The 20,307-nt window shown below is 39.1% G+C and overlaps 1 protein-coding gene across 1 annotated transcript in view; it reads right to left on the bottom strand.

The window, feature by feature from the left end:
- LOC114663649 (zinc finger protein 729-like) overlaps positions 1 to 14,995 on the bottom strand; it is a 77,667-nt gene extending 62,672 nt beyond the window's left edge. The window contains exons 1-2 of the mRNA XM_051932024.1: positions 14,428 to 14,995; positions 2,501 to 3,914 (exon numbers count right to left, since the gene is read on the bottom strand). Coding sequence (XP_051787984.1) covers positions 2,501 to 3,914; positions 14,428 to 14,941 — 1,928 coding nt within the window. The 5' untranslated portion in view covers positions 14,942 to 14,995. The remainder of the gene's footprint in view (positions 1 to 2,500; positions 3,915 to 14,427) is intronic.
- Between the last annotated feature and the right edge of the window lie 5,312 nt (positions 14,996 to 20,307).

Raw genomic sequence — 20,307 nt, forward strand, 5'->3', positions numbered from 1 at the left:
CTCTTCTATTCTCTGCTGTCTTTTCCAGTTCTTCTGTTGTGGAGATCTGCACCACCACCACCTGATCAAGGCACCATGCATTCCCCGGAGATGATGGAATGAGGGCAGGTGTCTCAAAACCAGCTTCATCAAATTCCTATCAAATGAAGCATGAAAACCAACAGGACTGAATTAAGAACATCTATGTTAGGTAGAATACCCAGTTGGCCTTGGGACCCCTGCAGATTTTATTTTTCTCCAGCCTAACTGGAGTGTTTGCTTTTTGTTTTTTTTCTGTCCTCCCTGTCATCTGACCTTAACCTTTTTCCTTTGTCGCTTATTTTTTAATATTATTGCCTAATCTTATTTTTTTTTTCTTTTCTTGTAACATTCTTTTTGTCATCTTGTAAAGTACTTTGAGCTACATTGTTGTGTGATGAGGCACACAGCTTTAATATCAGCTACAGTGTTAGGTATAACGGTACTAAAGTCTAATGTGCTAGTTATGGATGGACAATTTCCCATATTTGGGAAAAAGATAGAAACTCCTGTAAAATATTAATACTAATTATATTGTTAATGTCTTCCAGTATCAGGTCATAGGGCATCACGGTCACATGTACAGAATACAGCAGTACAATTACTGATCAATAAAAGGCTTAGTCCAGCTAGGATGTGCTACAAAATGGCATATTGCACAAGCTGTTAATGTTTTTAATAGTTCAAGTCTATAGAGATACATAAACATTACTGTACAACAGCTCTAATAGTGTTCATATTGGAGTTAAGAAGTAACACAATAATTTGGCTAATATTACTGATAAAGTATAATAGTCTACTGTCTCTTTAAAATTATGCAATTTTTTACCCTTAAAAGGGGAAAAACTCAGTTACATAAAAAAAATTATAGAATGAGATCATCATTGTTAAAAATAGTTTATATGTTTCTAGTGAGAAATGGAAAATCTGATATAGTTTCTTCAGTATCACCAGTACTATTAACAAATGACAACCATAGTATTTTGACATAACAACAATATAGATACTATTTTAGACTTCATTAGTGCAACACAGAGAGATAACGTATACAAAAATATCTACAAGTCAGACTACCTTTACCTTTAATATTAATAAAATATTATAATGTTCATGGCAACTATAGTAATAAATGCTATAGTGTCAGTCTTCACAAAATATATTCTTTTTTCTTTTTCCTTTGCATTTCCAGATGTCCAGAGCTAGTCTCTGTAAGGCCGGGCTTACTTTACTTAACTTACTCAATCAGCGATGAATTTTCATGAACTTCTCAGCTTCCAATTGTCAGTTTTGTTCTAGCTGGATACATACCACCATGGCATATTCCCACCTTATTTATGAATGCCATTCTAGAATACTCTGCTTTCTGCAATTTCAGCAGTAAAATTAGGAAAAATAATTATCCTGTTTCTTTCATGATATACCTTTCTCCATACTATAAAGAAGCACACTATCTTCATCCAAGAATTTCATGTAATTTAACACTGAATTCTAATACTTAAAGTTTTTTGGAAATATTTGCCAACTAAGCTATGTGCCCTTTTCATTTCCAAGGTTTTACTTCACTGTGTTATCATGGCATTTGCTGAAGAACCCAAGATGAATTTTATGGGATTTTTCCATCAGGACATCAATAATTCTTCTTATGAGTTGCCTTCTTAAAATCTCTTAAGCGTATTCCACATGCTCTGATTAACGATTTCTAATTTAAGGTCACTCTTGTCTCAAATGTCATTTACCCCTCTTTCAAAATGTGGTCTATCCAGTTTGTAACGGTTTTACTTCTGTATCACACTCTGTTCTGCATCCACATTCTTATTATGCTGTGGTGGAAGTTGAAGATCACGATGGGTAAACGTCTGATGTTGTGCAGCAATGAATCACAGCAATCGCAGTGCTGGGGGGTAGAGATGGCTGTGTAGCATGTTGCTCAGACTACTTTTGCTAAAGTAACACACGGCTTGTTTGCTTTCTTGGGTTTTATCTCCAATTGTGATTGCCTGGATTAACTAGCCCCTTTCTTTGGTTCAGGTTGGTCTTTTGGTGCTTTGTAACAAAGAAAATATTCAAATACTGGATATCCAAAAAAAAAAAAAAAAAGAATTGCATAAAAATGTTGTTTTTGGGAAAAGGTTGCCTCACACACATTCATCCCCTACAGCTGAAGGAGGACATTTCTTTTTAAAACTCAAGTATGATAATGTGCTTTTATCTCTTACAATACAATGTGACCAGAAAGCTTGTCCATCTGGTCTGAAACCACACTTATAAAGAAGTTACACTATTACTAACCTAGCATAGATGTGGAGAGCGGACAGTATATTTATCAAAGCAGATCTGCAGCCAGAATTAATTTTGTTTTTGTCCTTACATATTATGAAAGTAGCTTTATCTTGGTTTACTAGAGATATTTTACATTATAACCACCACATGAAGGTACCCCATTAAGACTTAAATCATTAGATGCAGAGTTGAACATATATTTCACTCTCCTTTCTTCTCAACTTCATCATTCTTCTTTTCTGTGTGAGTTCTTAAGTGAATCTGAAGGCTGCTCATTTTTGAGAATCGTTTGCTACATTCAGAACAGCAGTATGGTTTCTCCCCAGTATGAATTCTTGTGTGTACTTGAAGACTGCCCAGTTGTGAAAATCGCTTGCCACATTCAGAACAGCTATATGGCTTCTCTCCAGTATGAGTTCTTGTGTGTTTCCGAAGACTACTGTTTTGGGAAAATAGTTTTCCACATTCAGAACAGCAATACGGCTTCTCTCCGGTGTGAATTCTTCTGTGTATCTTAAGACTGCCGATTTTTGAAAATTGTTTACCACATTCTGAACATATATATGGCTTCTCTCCAGTGTGAATTCTTGTGTGTATCTGGAGATGGCTACTGGTAGAGAATCGATTGCCACATTCAGAACAGCAATAGGGTTTCTCTCCAGTGTGAGTTCTTGTGTGGATCTGAAGATAGCTCATTTGGGAAAATCGCCTACCACATTCAGAGCAGCAATATGGCTTTTCACCAGTGTGAGTTCTAGTATGTTTCTGAAGACTACTCCTATGGGAAAACAGTTTTCCACACTCATTACAGCAATATGGCTTCTCCCCAGTGTGAATTCTTTTGTGTATCTGAAGACTGCCAATTTTCAAGAATCGTTTGCCACATTCAGAACAGGAATATGGTTTCTCTCCAGTGTGTATTCTTGTGTGGCACTGAAGATTGCAGCTGGTGTAGAATCGTTTGCCACATTCAGAACAGCTATACGGCTTCTCCCCGGTATGAATTCTTGTGTGTATCTGAAGGTAACTCATTTGTGAGAATCGTTTTCCACATTCAGAACAGCAATACAGCTTCTCCCCAGTATGGATTCTTGTGTGCTTTTGAAGACTGCCACTTTGGGAGAACAGTTTGCCGCATTCAGAACAGCAATATGGCTTCTCACCAGTGTGAATTCTTGTGTGTATCTGAAGACTGCCAATTTTTGAGAATCGCTTGCTGCATTTAGAACAGCAATATGGTTTCTCACCAGTGTGAATTCTTGTGTGTTTCTGAACACTGCTCATCCGAGTGAACCGTTTACCACACTCAGAACAGCAGAATGGCTTCTCTTTTGTTTCACTCCACTGATTATTTTTGCATTCAAGTTTACCTTTAACACTCTTCCCTTGCTCTTGGCAGACATACAAAGATGATGGATTAGTACTTTGGACTTGCTGAGGTGGATTGTTAGCAACTAAACTTGCAAGTTTCACAGTAGGTGATGAAGTATACTGCAGTGAGGCTGGTACCAAAATATCTGATGCAGTTGTCAGCTCCTTAATGTTTTCATTGAGCGGTGTCTGTTGTAGTGAGGTCTGACCAAATGAAGAAGAGAAATTGTCACTGTCTTCTAAATCTGTAGAAACACATAAATAAACAATTGTATGCAAAAATGAGGGCTTTATACAGGCATTTGACAGACTTGTTAAAATAAAGTTTGTTTTCTCAAATAAAAACAACACATAAAAAGAACACAGCCACCATACTAATGTTATTTTGATTAGTTTCCCTAGTTCCACACCCCTATCTTTCCTCCTGTTTCCCTGTCTATATATGTCTGTCCTCTTATTGTCAAAATTTTGCCCAAATGTGTGCAACTCCAAACTCTGTGAGGAAACTTTAAATCTCACACAGGTCAGTTTCTGGATCAGTATGCCGTCTGGGAATTGTGAAGGAAGTGTTAAAGTCTGCTGCCATCTCTCAGAAATCTCCATCTCTCTGGATCATGAACTTGTATTTTCCAGGTTTACTTTTTAGACCTTGTTTTTTGTAATTATTTTTCAGATGTCTATGTTTCAAGGCTGTTTCATTGCTTTACATAGCCGCCATTTTGTTTTCATCTTTAGTTACAGTTGCCACCATTTTGTGCATTTTCTTTTTTGGCCCATCTGCTGGAAATACAAAAGGCAATGCACTTCATTAATACATGTATTGCAAAGTACATTCTAATAGGAGGTACACTGCAAACATATCTATACTAATAAAAGGCAAAGCCCTCACTGACTCACTGACTGACTGACTCACTCACTCATCACTAATTCTCCAACTTCCAGTGTAGGTAGAAGGCTGAAATTTGGCAGGCTCATTCCTTACAGCTTACTTACAAAAGTTAGGTAGGTTTCATTTCGAAATTCTACGCGTAATGGTCATAACTGGAACCTGTTTTTTGTCCATATACTCTAATGGAGGAGGCGGAGTCACGTATGGCGTCATCACATATTACGTCTCCTACGTAATCATGTGAAGTGAAAACAAGGAAGAGATTTACAGCACAAGTCAAAACGCGGGAACGAAGGTAAATGACATTAATTGTTGAGTGTCTCTTATTACTGTGTAATTGTTGAGTGTCTTAATACTTTGTAAGCATACATATTAACAGATGTGCAATTAAATGTGTGCATTTACGGGGTGATTTCTCAGGCTTAAAGCTCGAAGTGATCACTCGAGTGAAGGCAGCTTCACAAAAACCAGATCCTTAACAAACTGTTATTGGTATATTTTCCCTCAATTTTAAAAGGTTTTCTTTTCTTCTTAATAAAAATTTAAAAGCAGAACTTCGCCGGTGCAAACCGTGGGGATTTGAGCGACTGACGCATACAGACATATTCATGAGTGCAGGTACTTCGGAAAGAAAGCACCGTGTAAACCTAAAGTTTAAATTAAGTTCATAGACCTACAAAAGGTTGCCATTGATTTCAGGCAAGATTGCTTTTCTCCTGTACAACTATACGTTGCATTCTCAAGAGTGTGCTTGCACGACTTGGTCATATTACAACCGGAGTGCTGAACTGACAATGTGATATACAAACAGAACAATCATAAAAACAGGATTAAATAAAAAGGCTGCTTCCGTTGGCAAAGCAACGAAAAAGGAAGACCTTATATGACGTTCATTTATAAAACAGTGGAGAGGCTGTGTGAAGTCAGTTTCACAAAAAAACAGATCCTTAACAAATTGTTATTAGTATATTTTCACTCAATTTAAAAAGGTTTTCTTCTTAATAAAAATTTAAAAGCAGTACTTCGCCGCTGCAAAGCACGGGGATGTATATATATATATATATATATATATATAGATAGATAGAGATATATATATATATATATATATATATATATATATATATATTATATATAGATATAGATAGATATATAGATATAGATAGATAGATATATATGTGTATGGAAATATGTATATATGTGTATATATTCTGCACAGACAGAAATCAGCTTACATTATATAGAATACAAACCATAAGAAATTAAAGAGGCAAATAGAGGAAGTACTAATGGAGCCCATTGACTCTTACGCAGAAGGAAATAGCTGATGATCTGATAGTGGGGGTCTCAAACTTGGGGCCTTTATTATGCTACAGTGTCACTTTGTGTGTTGCCTTAATCATATGGCATTTGCTAGAGATTTGTCAATAGCAGTTTTGTTTTATGATGTGCCATCTGTTGGAATGGAAAAGGCAGTGCATTTTATTACTACCTGCATTGTAAAATACTATCCAGTAGATGACACATTGCAAACGTTAACACTGAATTTGCCTGACAGAGTGGAACCAAATGACAGACAGTCATCAACTTAAATGAAATAGATTCCAGGAGAACACATTAAATATCATGAAAGATTGCCACAATATTTAAGCACTTTGTACCAATCCCCAAATTCCACCACCCTCTCACCCACAATGAGGACAACATGATGGAGCTCAAGAAATTCACAAAACAATAACAACGGTGAAACTTGACTTCTTTTCTACCCCTATGTTGAGTGCTGTCTTAACTAACAAGAGGATAGTATGTAACCCTGTGTTAGACTCTCACACCACATCTTTGACATACTGGAAGAAATTGTGTTATTAGGAATCCCCGTCAGGCCTGTTGCAATAGTTATTTCATGGTATTCTTTTAGCTGCACTAAATTAGAAATGACTTGAAGGTGTTTGTAAAGGATGCCACATGGGGACTGGCAACCTGGCCGCAGCTATTCTGAGAGCCCTACTTGGCCGGGAAACCCAAAGCGTAGAAGGATAAGGAAAGAGTTTGTGCAGGGCATTGTCTCCTCCAGAACTCTGGATGGCAGCCACCCAGGTTGTGACATCACCACAGATTCCCACAGGGCATCTTGGGAATTGATATTCATTGGCTCAACCCTGTTGGGTTCAGTAGGTGCTGAGGAGACTGGAGAACGCTGCTGTGTCAGGTGCCAACTCCACCTGGAACTGCTTCCGAGACACAGTTTCTGGACTCTGGAAGTGATTATGGGTGTTACATAAAAGGATCAGCCCCGCTTCAAGCAGGGAGCAAGACTTGGGAGGAGGTGGATGAAGTTTGTTGTAAGGAGCCGAGGAGCGAGACGAACGCAGCTACTGAGTGTGACAGAGTGCTAATAGATGGATATGGTGTGGGAAACGTTTGTCCTGTAAAAGTTTCACATAATAAAAAACAAACAAACAAGTATGTTACTGAAGAACTTGTGTCCAAGCCTGTGTGTGTTGGGAATTTGAGGAGCTGCAGCGCACCCTGGTGGTCACAGTGCTCAAGTCTTTTCTGCTTCTGTTGGCAGACCACATGGACAACAAAGAGGAAGACACCGAAAGCAAAATTCAAAACTCTGATTTTTTTTTCCTTTCTCTCTTTCAGGAGGAGACATTAAGTACAAAATTTCAAGAAGCAACCACGTAGAGGGACAAATGGAAATTCCAGGGAGCTAGCCCTTTCATCTCAGTCAATCATACCAAATTAAAACAAAATATATCTGGTCAGCTAAAATTAAGTTTTGTGATTGAACTTTCCACTTTTAATACATTTAGTTTCCTTTTTATTGTCATGAAAAATACAGCTTCTCTTCACTTGCTTTTTGTGCGGACTAAGCGGCATATCCAAAGTGACCTCACACTTTTCCCAGAAATCCCATTGGAACTGAAGATGAATGCAGTGGAGTGCGAAGCTAAAACGTCATAAGGCAGAGCTCAGAAAACTCCAGTAGCATTTGAATGCAATAAAAGTCCTCAGTTAGAAGTGCAAGGTCATCTGAATTTTATTTTTATTTTTTGAGGTTTATTTTGGCAACAGACCACCGCTTTGGCAACTAGAGGTGGCGAGATGGACTGTGTGAAAAAACAAAAGCATCTGGCATGCCTGGCATTAGAAATTCTATCAATAGTATGGGCTTATGATCTTATTAGATCATATAATATATATAATAATATAATCACTTATGAGTGCCCCTTAGTGGATATAAATGGAATACTTATGTACATGTGCTTTCTCAATTTTTTTATTTTTATTAAATTTCCAAAAATCTCAAGTAAACTTTTTTCATGTTGTCTTTATGGGGTGTTGTGTGTAGAATTCTGAGGAAAAAAAAATGAATTTAATCCATTTTGGAATAAGGCTGTAACATAACAAAATGTGGAAAAAGTGATGCGCTGTGAATACTTTCCGGATGCACTATATATGTATAGACACTTGCGAGGTCCTGCACCTCCTCACCAGTCAAACCCTTTATCTTCAGATCTTCTTTGACTTTATCTATTCTCCTCTGTTTTGGCCTCCCTTGTTTTCTCTTCCCCTGCAGTTCCATTCCCTGTTCACTATTTTGCCCACATATTCATTGTCTCTCCTCATCACACGTCCATATCACTTCACACTACTTTCCTGTACTTTCCTAGACATTTCTCCTAATTTTGTTGTACCTCCAATTGTCTCATTTCTTATTCTGTCCTTTCTTTTGTAGCTCCACTCATCCATCTCAATATTCTCATTTCTGCCACATCTCACTTCTTCTCCTGCTGTGCTCCCTTTACTGCCCACATCTCAGCTCCAAACATCATTGCAGGTCTTACCACCGTCTTAAACACCTGACCTTAAACCTTCATCTTAAAGGAGATGTTCAGTATTTTTCAAGGCATTATTTCTTCACAGACATGGTGTATATATGCATTTTGTCATCCAAAATTGTATTCTTAAGATACATTTTTCTATAAATTAAAAAAAAAAATACAGTGCCACTCCTGTCATTTTAAAATGGAACCGATAGGCATGGGACACTCAGAAAACAAAAGCCTAAAAACTTACCAAATACAGTGGAACCTCTAGATACGAGTTTAATTCGTTCCAGCACTGAGCTTGTATAGCGAATTTCTCGTATCTAGAACAAACTTCCCCATTGAAAATAATGGAAATCCAGTTAATCCGTTCCGCACCCCAAATATATTAACATAAAAATCAATTTTCCTAACAAATAACACTGATAAATTATATATACTGTAGTCTACCTTTAATAAATAACACTGGTAAATAATATAACTGATTATTAAAAGAATCAAAACAGGTGTCCAAAGTGCAGTAGAGCATTCAATAAATGTTTAAATAAATAATCCTTAAAACAGTTGTGAAGTGGAGGTTTAAAATACACAAGAATAACAATCCTTTAACACGAGGTTAAAACGACAAAAGGATGCAGTCTTTAAAAAACAGACAACAATCCCTGGTGCTTCTTCTCTGTTAGCGTCTCACCTGCGGGCTCTGCAACAGGCGAGACACTCTTAATGCAGCTGACCTTCTCTACACCGTCCTGCTTCAGCCGTTTGGCTCGCCTGTTCAGCTACACGCGAGCCTGCTCGCGCGCGCGCTCTCTCTCTCTCCTTTTACTTCTTCTCCCCCTTAACCGGCTCGCGCTTCTCTATATATGCGGGGAGGACATGGCAGCTGCAGCCCATCAGCCACAGGAATAATCATGGATGTGGGCAGTTTCCCACCTGTGCACTTAAGTGAGAAACGCAGACACCGCAGATCGCGGCTCGCAACTGCTACCACGCCCCCTCGCTAAGCTGAGAGCTATACCCACAGCCTGGCTCATGGCTCGTTACGCGAGCCAATGCTCGCATTTAGATCAGAAATTTTCGCTCATACTTTGCTCGTATTTTGAATTTCTCGTATACAGAGGTGATCGTATCTCGAGGTTCCACTGTATATGGTGGTCTCCTCCCTAAGCCTTCTGTTTATAACCCTTTCCCAAATTTTCATTGTGTATGACATCAGCTTTATCCCTCTATAGTTTGCACAATATTCAATATCGCCATTGTCCTTATAAATCTGTTCAATCACACTGTTCTTCCACTCCACTGGTATTCTCTCCTGTTCATAGATCTTCTGCAGTTGACCCCACAACACATCTTCTCATTCTCCTAAACTCTTCCACACTTCTGCTAGAATTTCATCTTGTCCTGTTGCCTTTCCAATCTTCATTCTCTGCACTGCCTCCTTTACTTCCTCCCTCCTTATTCCTTGTACTAACCTTTTGAGTCTCCATCCCCAAATACTACACTTGGGTTTTCTTCATTCAGCAGCTTTTCAAAGTACCTCTTCCATCTCTTCTTGATCCTATCGTGCTCATTTAAGACCACACCTTGATCATCTTTCATCTGCTTTAACCTACTAAAATACTTGCAAACCTTGTTCCTAGCCTTTGCTATTCTAGTAATCATTCTCTCTTCCTCTTTTGTCTCCAAATCTTGTGCCTTGGCTCTTACCATTGCCCACTTTGTTTGTCTGCCTATACATTTCTCCATCTTCCTTCTTCCCTGATTGGTGCCATGATTTCTTTGCCTCTTTCTTAGCCTTTATCACATTCTGCACCTCTCTCTTTTCCCCCGCCATGTTACTTTGTCCCTAGGTGTCCTACGTGTTGTCCTCCCCAGCACCTCTTCACCTGTTCTTGATACAACTTTGCTATTTTTCTCCCATCATTCCTTCACACTCTCAAGTGACTGCCCATCATTTAATACTTTCTCCCTAAACCTGTTCTTAAGTCCATCCTCTTTTAATCTCCACTACCTAATCCTTATTGCTGCTTGTTCTGGTTTTATTCTCCTGCTGATTTTGATTTCCTAGTCCAGGGGTGTCAAAACTTTTTTCACTGGGGGCCACATACAGAGAAATATACAAAAGGCTGAGCCACCCACTAGAAGTGAGCTACAGTATATTGCCTCACCACCTGTGTATTAAGCTAGCAAAATCAATCAAATGTAGGTAAATGATGCTTCAAAATTGAATATGCTTAAAGAAACAACAGCATCACAGCTCTCGATTAATGGGTTTTCATTTATTGTATTTCAAAGTGCTCTCATCACATGCACTCGAGTAAAAATCAAAAGCACAAGCTCTATCTGATACTTGATGTGTCAAGTTAGCTGACAAATCTTCAATTCGCCGCACAACTGCGTTTCTGGACAAACTAATGTTGTTGAATTCCTGAATTTTCTTGTGACTTTAGTGAGGCACTGTTTTATGAAGTCAGCATCTGAGAAAGGTTTCCCGTGTCGGGCAGTGAGTTGTGCTACCTCATAACTGGCTAATGTGGCATTTTCTTGTGTTTTGTTAGTACGGAAAGAATCCTGTTGTTGAGCTAGCAGACTAGCTGCCATTTGCTTAACTTTCTGTTCTCACTCGGCACCAGCGTAGGTCGGATGTTTGGTTTCATAGTGTCAACACACATTATACTCTTTCATCACTGCAATATTTTCATTGCAGATTAAACAAACAGACACCCTTCCCCTTGACTTCTAGGAAGAAATATTCATTTTTCCATTGTGTCGGAAATTTTCTGTACTCACTTGCTATTGGGCGTTTCTTAGGTTCTGCCATTTTTGGTCAACCGTAGCAAAATTTTTCTTTGGTTGCACTTGTTTTGTGAAGATGCTGCCTTGATCAAAACAGTAGCTCCGCCTTGTGTTAAAACTAAGAAGTACAATACGGTTAAGAACAAGTTTTGTGTGTGGGCCATATTTCATTATACTTTTGGAATTTGCTGCGGGCCAATTAAAAATGGACCACAGATGAGCCACGAGCCGTAGTTTGAACACCCCTGTCCTAGTCCATCACCACCACCACTTTATGCTGCACGGTCACACTTTGCCCATTTATGACCTTACAATTTGTATCTCTTCAAAAGGAGATCTTCTACACATTAGAAAGTCTGTTCGGCTTTCTCTTCCTCCACTACTGTAAGTCACAAGCTGATTTACTTTCTTTTCAAAAACTGTTAACTATTACCAAATCAGATGCCATGACAAAATCTAGTATCCTCTCCAATATTGCCTCCATCCCTCATGTACCTCCTCCATCATCTCCCCACACACCCCTTTTAGGTCACCACCAACAATCACCTTTTCTCCCTCCTGCAGCACCGTAAGCTCCCGTCGTGGCCAGAAAGCCTCCTTCAACCCTTCCTCACAGCCCACTTGAGGAGCATATGCACAAATGACATTAACTGTTGTACAGTCTCTCCAAGGCCCAGCTTGACACTCATCACCCTATCACTCATCCTGTTCACACTGACAAGACCAACCTTAATTTCTTTGGATACTCCACACCACTTCTCTCTTGGTCATTTACTCCACTCTACAACAATTTGCAGCCTCCTATCAATTACTTGCCTTATTCCCCTTCCATCTTGTTTCCTGCACACACAACACTCCCACCTTTCTCCCACCTATCAAATCCACCAACTCTCTTCTTTTCCCAGTCATTGTCTTAACATTTAGTGTCCCCGCTCTTACCTTCAGCTTACCTTCTTCCATCCCCTTCTCTGTCATCTTCTTCTCCATTAATTTGTTGGGACCTGCTGGCCCTTGTTCATTTTACATACAGGTCAGATGAGGCCCATGCGTGTCACCTACCAGGTACACCCTTGCATTTTCCGAAGCTGATTGGATTGATTCAGACATTAAGATTTTGGCTGAAGTTTAACACCTAGATGCGCTACCTGACACCAACCCTCTGGCTTGGGACCGACACCAAGTTGACCCCCTTAGAGGATAGATTACTGAGGTAGATGCCTTAGCATGTGGTCTCCATACTCCTTTCACCAATAGTGCCGCCATGAACTTTAGTCTGTATTTGATACCTGATTTGGTGTTTTGTGGGCAACTTCTTCTTCAGGATTACAATTACAAAATGTTGCCATTTTATAAGTGAAAGTAAAGGTGATGTTCTTCCTAATTACACATATACTAAAACTGAGGCAGCTACCTTGACAATTATTTTAAACCACACAAGGCTGCAGAGTTTCAACACCGTTTAATGTTCAGGTGGATACACAGCATGTTTACAAAGGTCTGTAGATGCTGAGTTGGCTTTTTAGACTTGGGACACATGATGGCTGTGTATTCACTGTACAAGCAAACGATGGTGCAGATTGAAACAAAAAAACTGAAAAGGGATAAGCCTTTCCGTAGGCATCCATTCAGGTTTAAGGAATGCATTCGCACACTCGTAAAAACTATTTGCTCTTGCACAGTACTACATGTTGTTTAACCTGACATGGCACCTAAAAAAGTAACCCATCTCTCTACTATAAAAAAAAAATGTTGGGAGGGAGACAAGATGTGATCTTCTCGGAAGACACTTTGACGTCCTGCGAGACAAGGCAAGTGAGACAAAAGGACAGCTGCTAAACAAGATTTAAAATGATCGATGCGCAGTGTGACAAGCAGAACACGCAGCTTGCCAGCAGCAAGACAGAAGCTTATCCGACCGCATCTCCTTAGCATGCGTTCAAACCCCTAACAACGCGAGTAGCATTATACGTCCCACAAGAAAGAGATTTAACCACTCCCGGGGCCGGAAATAAAAGACAAAGAGTAGATGACAAAGTAGAACATCGTAAAGAATTCAAAAATGTTGGCGCGGTACACATGCAAAACAGGTTAGAGGTAATGGAAGTAACAAAATTCAAAAGTCTCAAAAAAAGGATAGGAAAGATCGCATTAGCGCAAACAAATGGAAAATATTACTCGGTTTAATAACGGTGAAAAGAGATCGAATATGTTGTTCGGATTTAAACTTTTAGTTGGAGACTTGTAGATCGTCTAATTTGTGTTGCCAGCGAGAATTAAAAGATTCCAAAAACGTTGTTGCGGTATGAAGTCCCGTGAGACGGAGACTTTTAACATGAGATTCTTTCAAGTCACGCCATACTTACAACTATTTTCAAACAAGACCACAGCCATCTAACCTCAGTCGTGTGAATGCTTTTGTCAGACACACTTCCTGTGCTCTCAGATCTTATGCATTTTATCAGGACAATAATTTTATATGCTCTAGATGACACGTCAACGACTAAGCGAAGAAGAAAGAGCACGGAGAAACATTCGAAAAAGTCATCGTTTTATTTAATAGAGAGAAAGAAACGATACTCACTCACAGGCAACATGTTGTGTTGTTACGATGCAAGTCCAAACACGGAATCAAAATTCAATGCGATCTTGAAGAAAAGTTAACTCCAAATATTGTTTTTAATAAAGTTTTAAAAGTAAAAGTGAAAATAATGCATATGTAACAATTCCCATGAAAATAACAAATCTCTTTAAATTGTATATTTGGTAAACCAAACTGGGGGTGGGCGAGCGAAGCCCCCTAGTTTTTATAAAAAAGTCTAATCAACAATGATGCCTTAACCAATACAAACCAAGGACCTTGTTCCTGTAGCTTTTGCCTACAGAATTAATTTTCAAAGTCTGTATTCCAGATGTCAATGAAAGCATCATTAACTTTTGAGCATTGCATCCTTCTGCCCTTCATGCTATTAAAATTGTGTGATCTCCTGGCAAGGGAAAAGAAAACCAAGATTGTGGCATTATTGTTAGATAAACACTTTGTTCTGACATTTAAATGAATTAAATTGGATGGACCCAAAATGGCTCATTCGATTCAAACAAATATTGTTTCATTTAGTAGGTTTTGTTTTTTCCTTCACAATATTAAACATTGCAACACTTACTACAAAAAAAAAAAAAAAGACTTACTTCCAGATTAATATACAGTAAGCCCTAAGACATACATATTTATTTTGCACTCACCATCTCCAGTGTGAATTGTTGAGGACAGTTCATCTTTTAATGTTATTTTCTCACTCTTCATGACGGCACACATTAAGGACTCCGACTTCGCACTGACAGTACAGATGCTGTTCTCCTTAGAAGCTTTCTCAGGCCAGGCTAATCCAGTCCTCTTCTCTTGACACCCATACTGAAAGATGCGCTCAGAATTAAGGTCTACTTCCTTGATGTTGGCTGGAATTTCATGTTTTGGTGAGTCAACTGTAATAGACCTCTGCCCAGAATCTTCTTTAATGCCTAAGCACCCCAGTTCAAAATCCTCCTCCTTAATGCAGAGACTCTCCTGTTTAAACTGGACAGATCCCACTTCACAGTCATGTTCCTCTTCTTTAATGCAGAGATCCTCCTGCTTAGGTTGGACAGCCTCCCATTCGTAGTCCTGCTGCTCCTCTTTAATACAAAGCATTTCCTGGTTAGGGTGGGCAGCCTCCCATTCACAGTCCTCTTCTTTAATGTTTTTAGTGCTTCTCTCCATGCTGTTTACACAGAGGAGACACACCAGGTTAGCATAATCAAGTCTTACTGCAAAATGGCAGATGATTCTCCATCTCTGTGGAAACAAAGCTTAAACTCATTAAAACCTCATTATAAAAGATCAGAATTTCTTGTCATAGTGCTTCCTCATTTAAGTCAATTCAGACAGTAAACAGAACAGAACTCCCAAATAATAGCAGCCTACCAGCTTTAAACAAGGCACACTATTTATCACTGCTTTGTATCTTAACAATGAAAAGGAGGCACACAATGGCGCTCAGAAACAATTAGTTGGGTTCTTATGGGAGGAAAGGGCACTGGGGTCAGGGAAGGTAAAGGAGTACGGGCTTGATCTGTTGTAGCCAATCCTTTGTGCAGCACATACCTGGCATGCAGACTTCATGTGCAGAAGAACGGAGAACATCCCCCAAATATGAAGTAAGCACCGCCTGGCTCAATTCAGTTCACAGTTGCAGGAGCCTCTCTCTTAAGAGACCTCTGAATTTTTTTAAATTGAATGTTAATCACTAAAAACTGTGGGCGAGCCCTAATGTAGCCAAGTTTGAGAAAAGGAGCAAAGTATGTACAGTTAGGTCCATAAATATTTGGACAGAGACCACTTTTTTCTAATTTTGGTTCTATACATTACCACAATGAATTTTAAATGAAACAACTCAGATGCAGTTGAAGTGCAGACTTTCAGCTTTAATTCAGTGGGGTGAACAAAACGATTGCATAAAAATGCAACTAAAGCATTTTTTTAACACAATCCCTTCATTTCAGGGGCTCAAAACTAATTGGACAAATGAAATAACTGGAAATAAAATGTTCATTTCTAATACTTGGTTGAAAACCCTTTGCTGGCAATGACAGCCTGAAGTCTTGAACTCATGGACATCACCAGATGCTGGGTTTCCTCCTTTGTAACGCTCTGCCAGGCCTTTACTGCAGCGGCTTTCAGTTACTGTTTGTTTGTGGGCCTTTCTGTCCGAAGTTTAGTCTTCAACAAGTGAAATGCATGCTCAGTTGAGTTAAGATCAGGTGACTGACTTGGCCATTCAAGAATTTTCCACTTCTTTGCTTTAATAAACTCCTGGGTTGCTTTGGCTGTATGTTTTGGGTCATTGTCCATCTGTATCATGAAACGCCGCCCAATCAGTTTGACTGCATTTAGCTGGATTTGAGCAGACAGTATGTCTCTGAACACCTCAGAATTCATTCGGCTGCTTCTGTCCTGTGTCACATCATCAATAAACACTAGTGTCCCAGTGCCACTAGCAGCCATGCACGCCCAAGCCATCACACTGCCTCCCTCCACCATGTTTTACAGATGATGTGGTATGCTTTGGATAATGAGCTGTTCCATGCCTTCTCCATACTTTTTTCTTGTCATCATTCTCGTAGAGGTTGATCTTGGTTTCATCTGTCCAAAGAATGTTTTTCCAGAACTGTGCTGGCTTTTTTAGATGTTCTTGAGCAAAGTCCAATCTAGCCTTTCTATTCTTGAGGCTTATGAATGGCTTGCACCTTGCAGTGCACCCTCTGTATTTACTTTCATGCAGTCTTCTCTTTATGGTAGACTTGGATATCGATACGCCTACCCCCTGGAGAGTGTTGTTCACTTGTTTGGCTGTTGTGAAGGGGTTTCTCTTCACCATGGAAATGATTCTGCGATCATCCACTACTGTTGTCTTCTGTGGACGTCCAGGTCTTTTTGCATTGCTGAGTTCACCAGTGCTTGCTTTCTTTCTCAGGATGTACCAAACTGTAGATTTTGCCACTCGTAATATTGTAGCAATTTCTCAGATGGGTTTTTTCTGTTTTCGCAGCTTAAGGATGGCTTCTTTCACCTGCATGGAGAGCTCCTTTGACCTCATGTTGTCTGTTCACAGCAAAATCTTCCACATGCAAGCACCACACCTCAAATCAACTCCAGGTCTTTTATCTGCTTAATTGATAATGACATAACGACGGACTTGCCCACACCTGCCCATGAAATAGCCTTTGAGTTAATTGTCCAATTACTTTTGAGCCCCTGAAATGAAGGGATTGTGTTCAAAAAATGCTTTAGTTGCCTCACATTTTTAATCAATCGTTTTGTTCACCCCACTGAATTAAAGCTGAAAGTCTGCACTTCAACTGCATCTGAGTTGTTTCATTTAAAATTCATTGTGGTAATGTACAGAACCAAAATTAGAAAAAAGTTGTCTCTGTCCAAATATTTATGGACCTAACTGTATTTGGCTGACATCTTTATGCTAGGTTGTTTACAAAATCAGCACAGACATGACAAACACCCCAGCGACCCCAAGCCCCCACCACTTATAGCACCATGAGATTTAATGACGTCTCTCAATGTGGTACAGTATGTTTGAAGTAGGAATTGAAATGACAAGCTTGGGGTTAAACTTCAGTGCCTTTGTCCCTACACTGCACCACATGCCACTATTGACTGATGGGTGGGTGGATGGAAGGATGGATTTATGGCTTTCTGAGATCCTGAGCTTCAAGTATCTACTAAAAAGCCAAGAAAAGCCAAGCAAAATGACACCTTTTATTGGCTAACTAAAAAGATTACAATATGCAAGCTTTCAAGGCAACTCAGGCCCCTTCTTCAGACAAGATGTAAAATCATTTTACACCTTGCCTGAAGAAGGGGCCTGAGTTGCCTCAAAAAGATTGCATATTGTAATCTTTTTAGTTAACCAATAAAAGGTGTCATTTTGCTTGGCTTTTCTCTACATTCATAATGGCTAACACGGTACAACACCCTAGTACTACAAGTATCTACTAACCAACTCTGGTAACATGACACCAGTCCTCATCTCACTAAACAATGGATACAACAGCTTCAAGGGCATGCGATCAAGCCAAGTTTATTATCATGTGTAAACAGTGGACTCAGTACAATGAAGTCTTTACTTGCATGACTCCTAGGAACAGTTGAAAATAAAACAATTAAACAAAAGACAAACACACACAAAGCACAACTATAATAATAATAATAATAATAATAATGCTAAATAAATAATTAATAATAATAGTAATAATAATGCATTTTTAATACAGAAATTATTCTCAAAAATTGTGCTCAAAGCACTTCATAAATATTGATAATAATAATAAAAGCACAGAAAAAGATAAAATAAATAACAATGTATACAAACTAATGTCAAACATTAAACGCCAAATAATACATTAATGTATGAAATAAAACAACGTTTTTATATTAGAATGCATAGTGTGCAAGATAGATATAGATAGATATGTTACAATATTTGAATTTTACTGATCGGCTGTTCAGACCGTCTCTAAATCTGCATGTGCGATTGCCAACGGCCCACAAATAAGCAAAATGGTGTAGCTGACACATGAAACCAGTACAACAGGGTGCGTACGGCCAGTAAGATATGTAAATAAACCAACATTATTTGTATACAAAACTGTGTATTACATGTGACAACAAAACCAGTTATATACGTAAACCAATATTGCAGCTCGATAGCAAATCACTAAAAAAGGGGAAACTAAAATGCCACAAGCAATATAATAACTTATAAACGGTTCGTCCCCCGATACCATACGAAAAGAAAAAGGGTGTCAATACATCAGCGGACTGTTTCTATAAAGAATACCTCACTGAATGCAGTCACTCTGCAACAGAAGTAGGACTCGACAACTCGAAGTGAGTCGTGTTAGCTGTGCAAACAGACAGACCACCCCGAGGCGAAACAAAGAATTGGGGAGATTTGGGATCAATGTGGGCCGCGGCTTTGAGCGGACTACAGAATACTTTTAAAAAAGCCGTAAGACAGAAAGGCTGTGCCTCCGATCACTTACCCACTGTGTCGGTCCATTATCTGATCTCACAGCCCAGGCTCACTGCACGTGGCCAGTGCCTAACGGACTAACAAAGTGCGAGCCAACATTCGCTACCATCAGTCGAATACGTCCGATATTTGTCACCAAAATATCATTTTGGATCGCTTCTGTTTCACCTGCTCTTCTTCTGTTCAGTATTATTGCCAGATTCACTTCATCCTGTGTAGTATTAGCGCCATCTTCTGTTCTGGAGGAGTAACTAATAATTTCGGATATTGTAGATCGGAATTGTATGCTCACAAATTTACAGATAACCGTGAGAGAATTGTGATTAAAACTGGATTGTTACAATTACACGGTTTACCGAGTGTCATATTCCTAAAGCACTCTAACGCCTCACGAATGCGGCGCTCAAAGTAGGGGTTGCGAGTTTTGAACTGTAAAGATCAGAGAGGTGCTCTCGCTAACCTGGCTCAACAGACGGCAAGCTTCGGTTTATGATGAACTTTCTACAGTCGAAAAGTCTCCTAAAATGATTAAACATTCAAATGTGTGTAGCTTCTGCAGTGATGGCATTACTAATTCTAAAAATAAACATAACTTGCTGCAAGGGAAAAACCTTTAGCATCAGATTATACTTAGGCATTAATGGGCGAATGGTAAACGTGAATGATATGATGTCGCAGCTGCCGTGTTAGCTAGCTCTCTGTTGTTCAGTGTTACAACGACAATGTAAGGTTGAAAGAATTGAAAGCTATGATTGTGAAAATATGAATTGCAATATAAGCATTTGAAGCGAAAGAACTGCCATTAAGAGTTCTGATAACGAAGAGCCACAGGAGATGCAGATTTCATACTCAAAACACCCGAATCAACAAATCTGCCTAAGACCACCAGTAGATGCACAGAAGAGGCTGCACATCATCCACTTTTTGACTGCACATCGAAACGAATAACTGAAGAAATGTAACATTTTGTAACTGGAAATGCCATGGTGTAGTGCTGTAACACAATGTATATCTATAGACCACAATGCTTGTCTAAACTCTATTTGCAGTTTTACTATAATATAGTGATGCAATAATCAACATGACATAAAGACATTTTAGCATACAGATGTACTTGTCCAAAGTGTGGAGCCCAGTAGCTGTGGTGGTCTATGTGTGTGTATCTATATGTCTCCACTGTCTCATTACAACATGTACATTAATCATTAAGGTTCAGTTACCTGGTGCTACGGAGCTCCTGAATGTATAACAGCAGTTTTAGCTTTTTATTTTCTCTCAGCGCAAGTCTTTTGTTCTGTATCTTTTGCTCTCTTCCTCATTTTAAACACACCGACTGGTGGAATGTGTTTTAGGAAGAAGTCCTGTAGCCTTTGCAGTGCTAGATTTCGCCGCTAATCACTACAGACATTTTAATGGCTTGTCCTCCAATGTGTTTTCTCGTTTGATAATCACGTCTGGCCCCGCGAGACGAGCACACAAGGGGAATTATAATGAAGGGAACCGTTTAGCATTATTTGAAATATTCATTCATCTATCC

This window comes from Erpetoichthys calabaricus, chromosome 1 (genome assembly GCF_900747795.2).
Source record: "Erpetoichthys calabaricus chromosome 1, fErpCal1.3, whole genome shotgun sequence".
Taxonomy (NCBI): domain Eukaryota; kingdom Metazoa; phylum Chordata; class Cladistia; order Polypteriformes; family Polypteridae; genus Erpetoichthys; species Erpetoichthys calabaricus.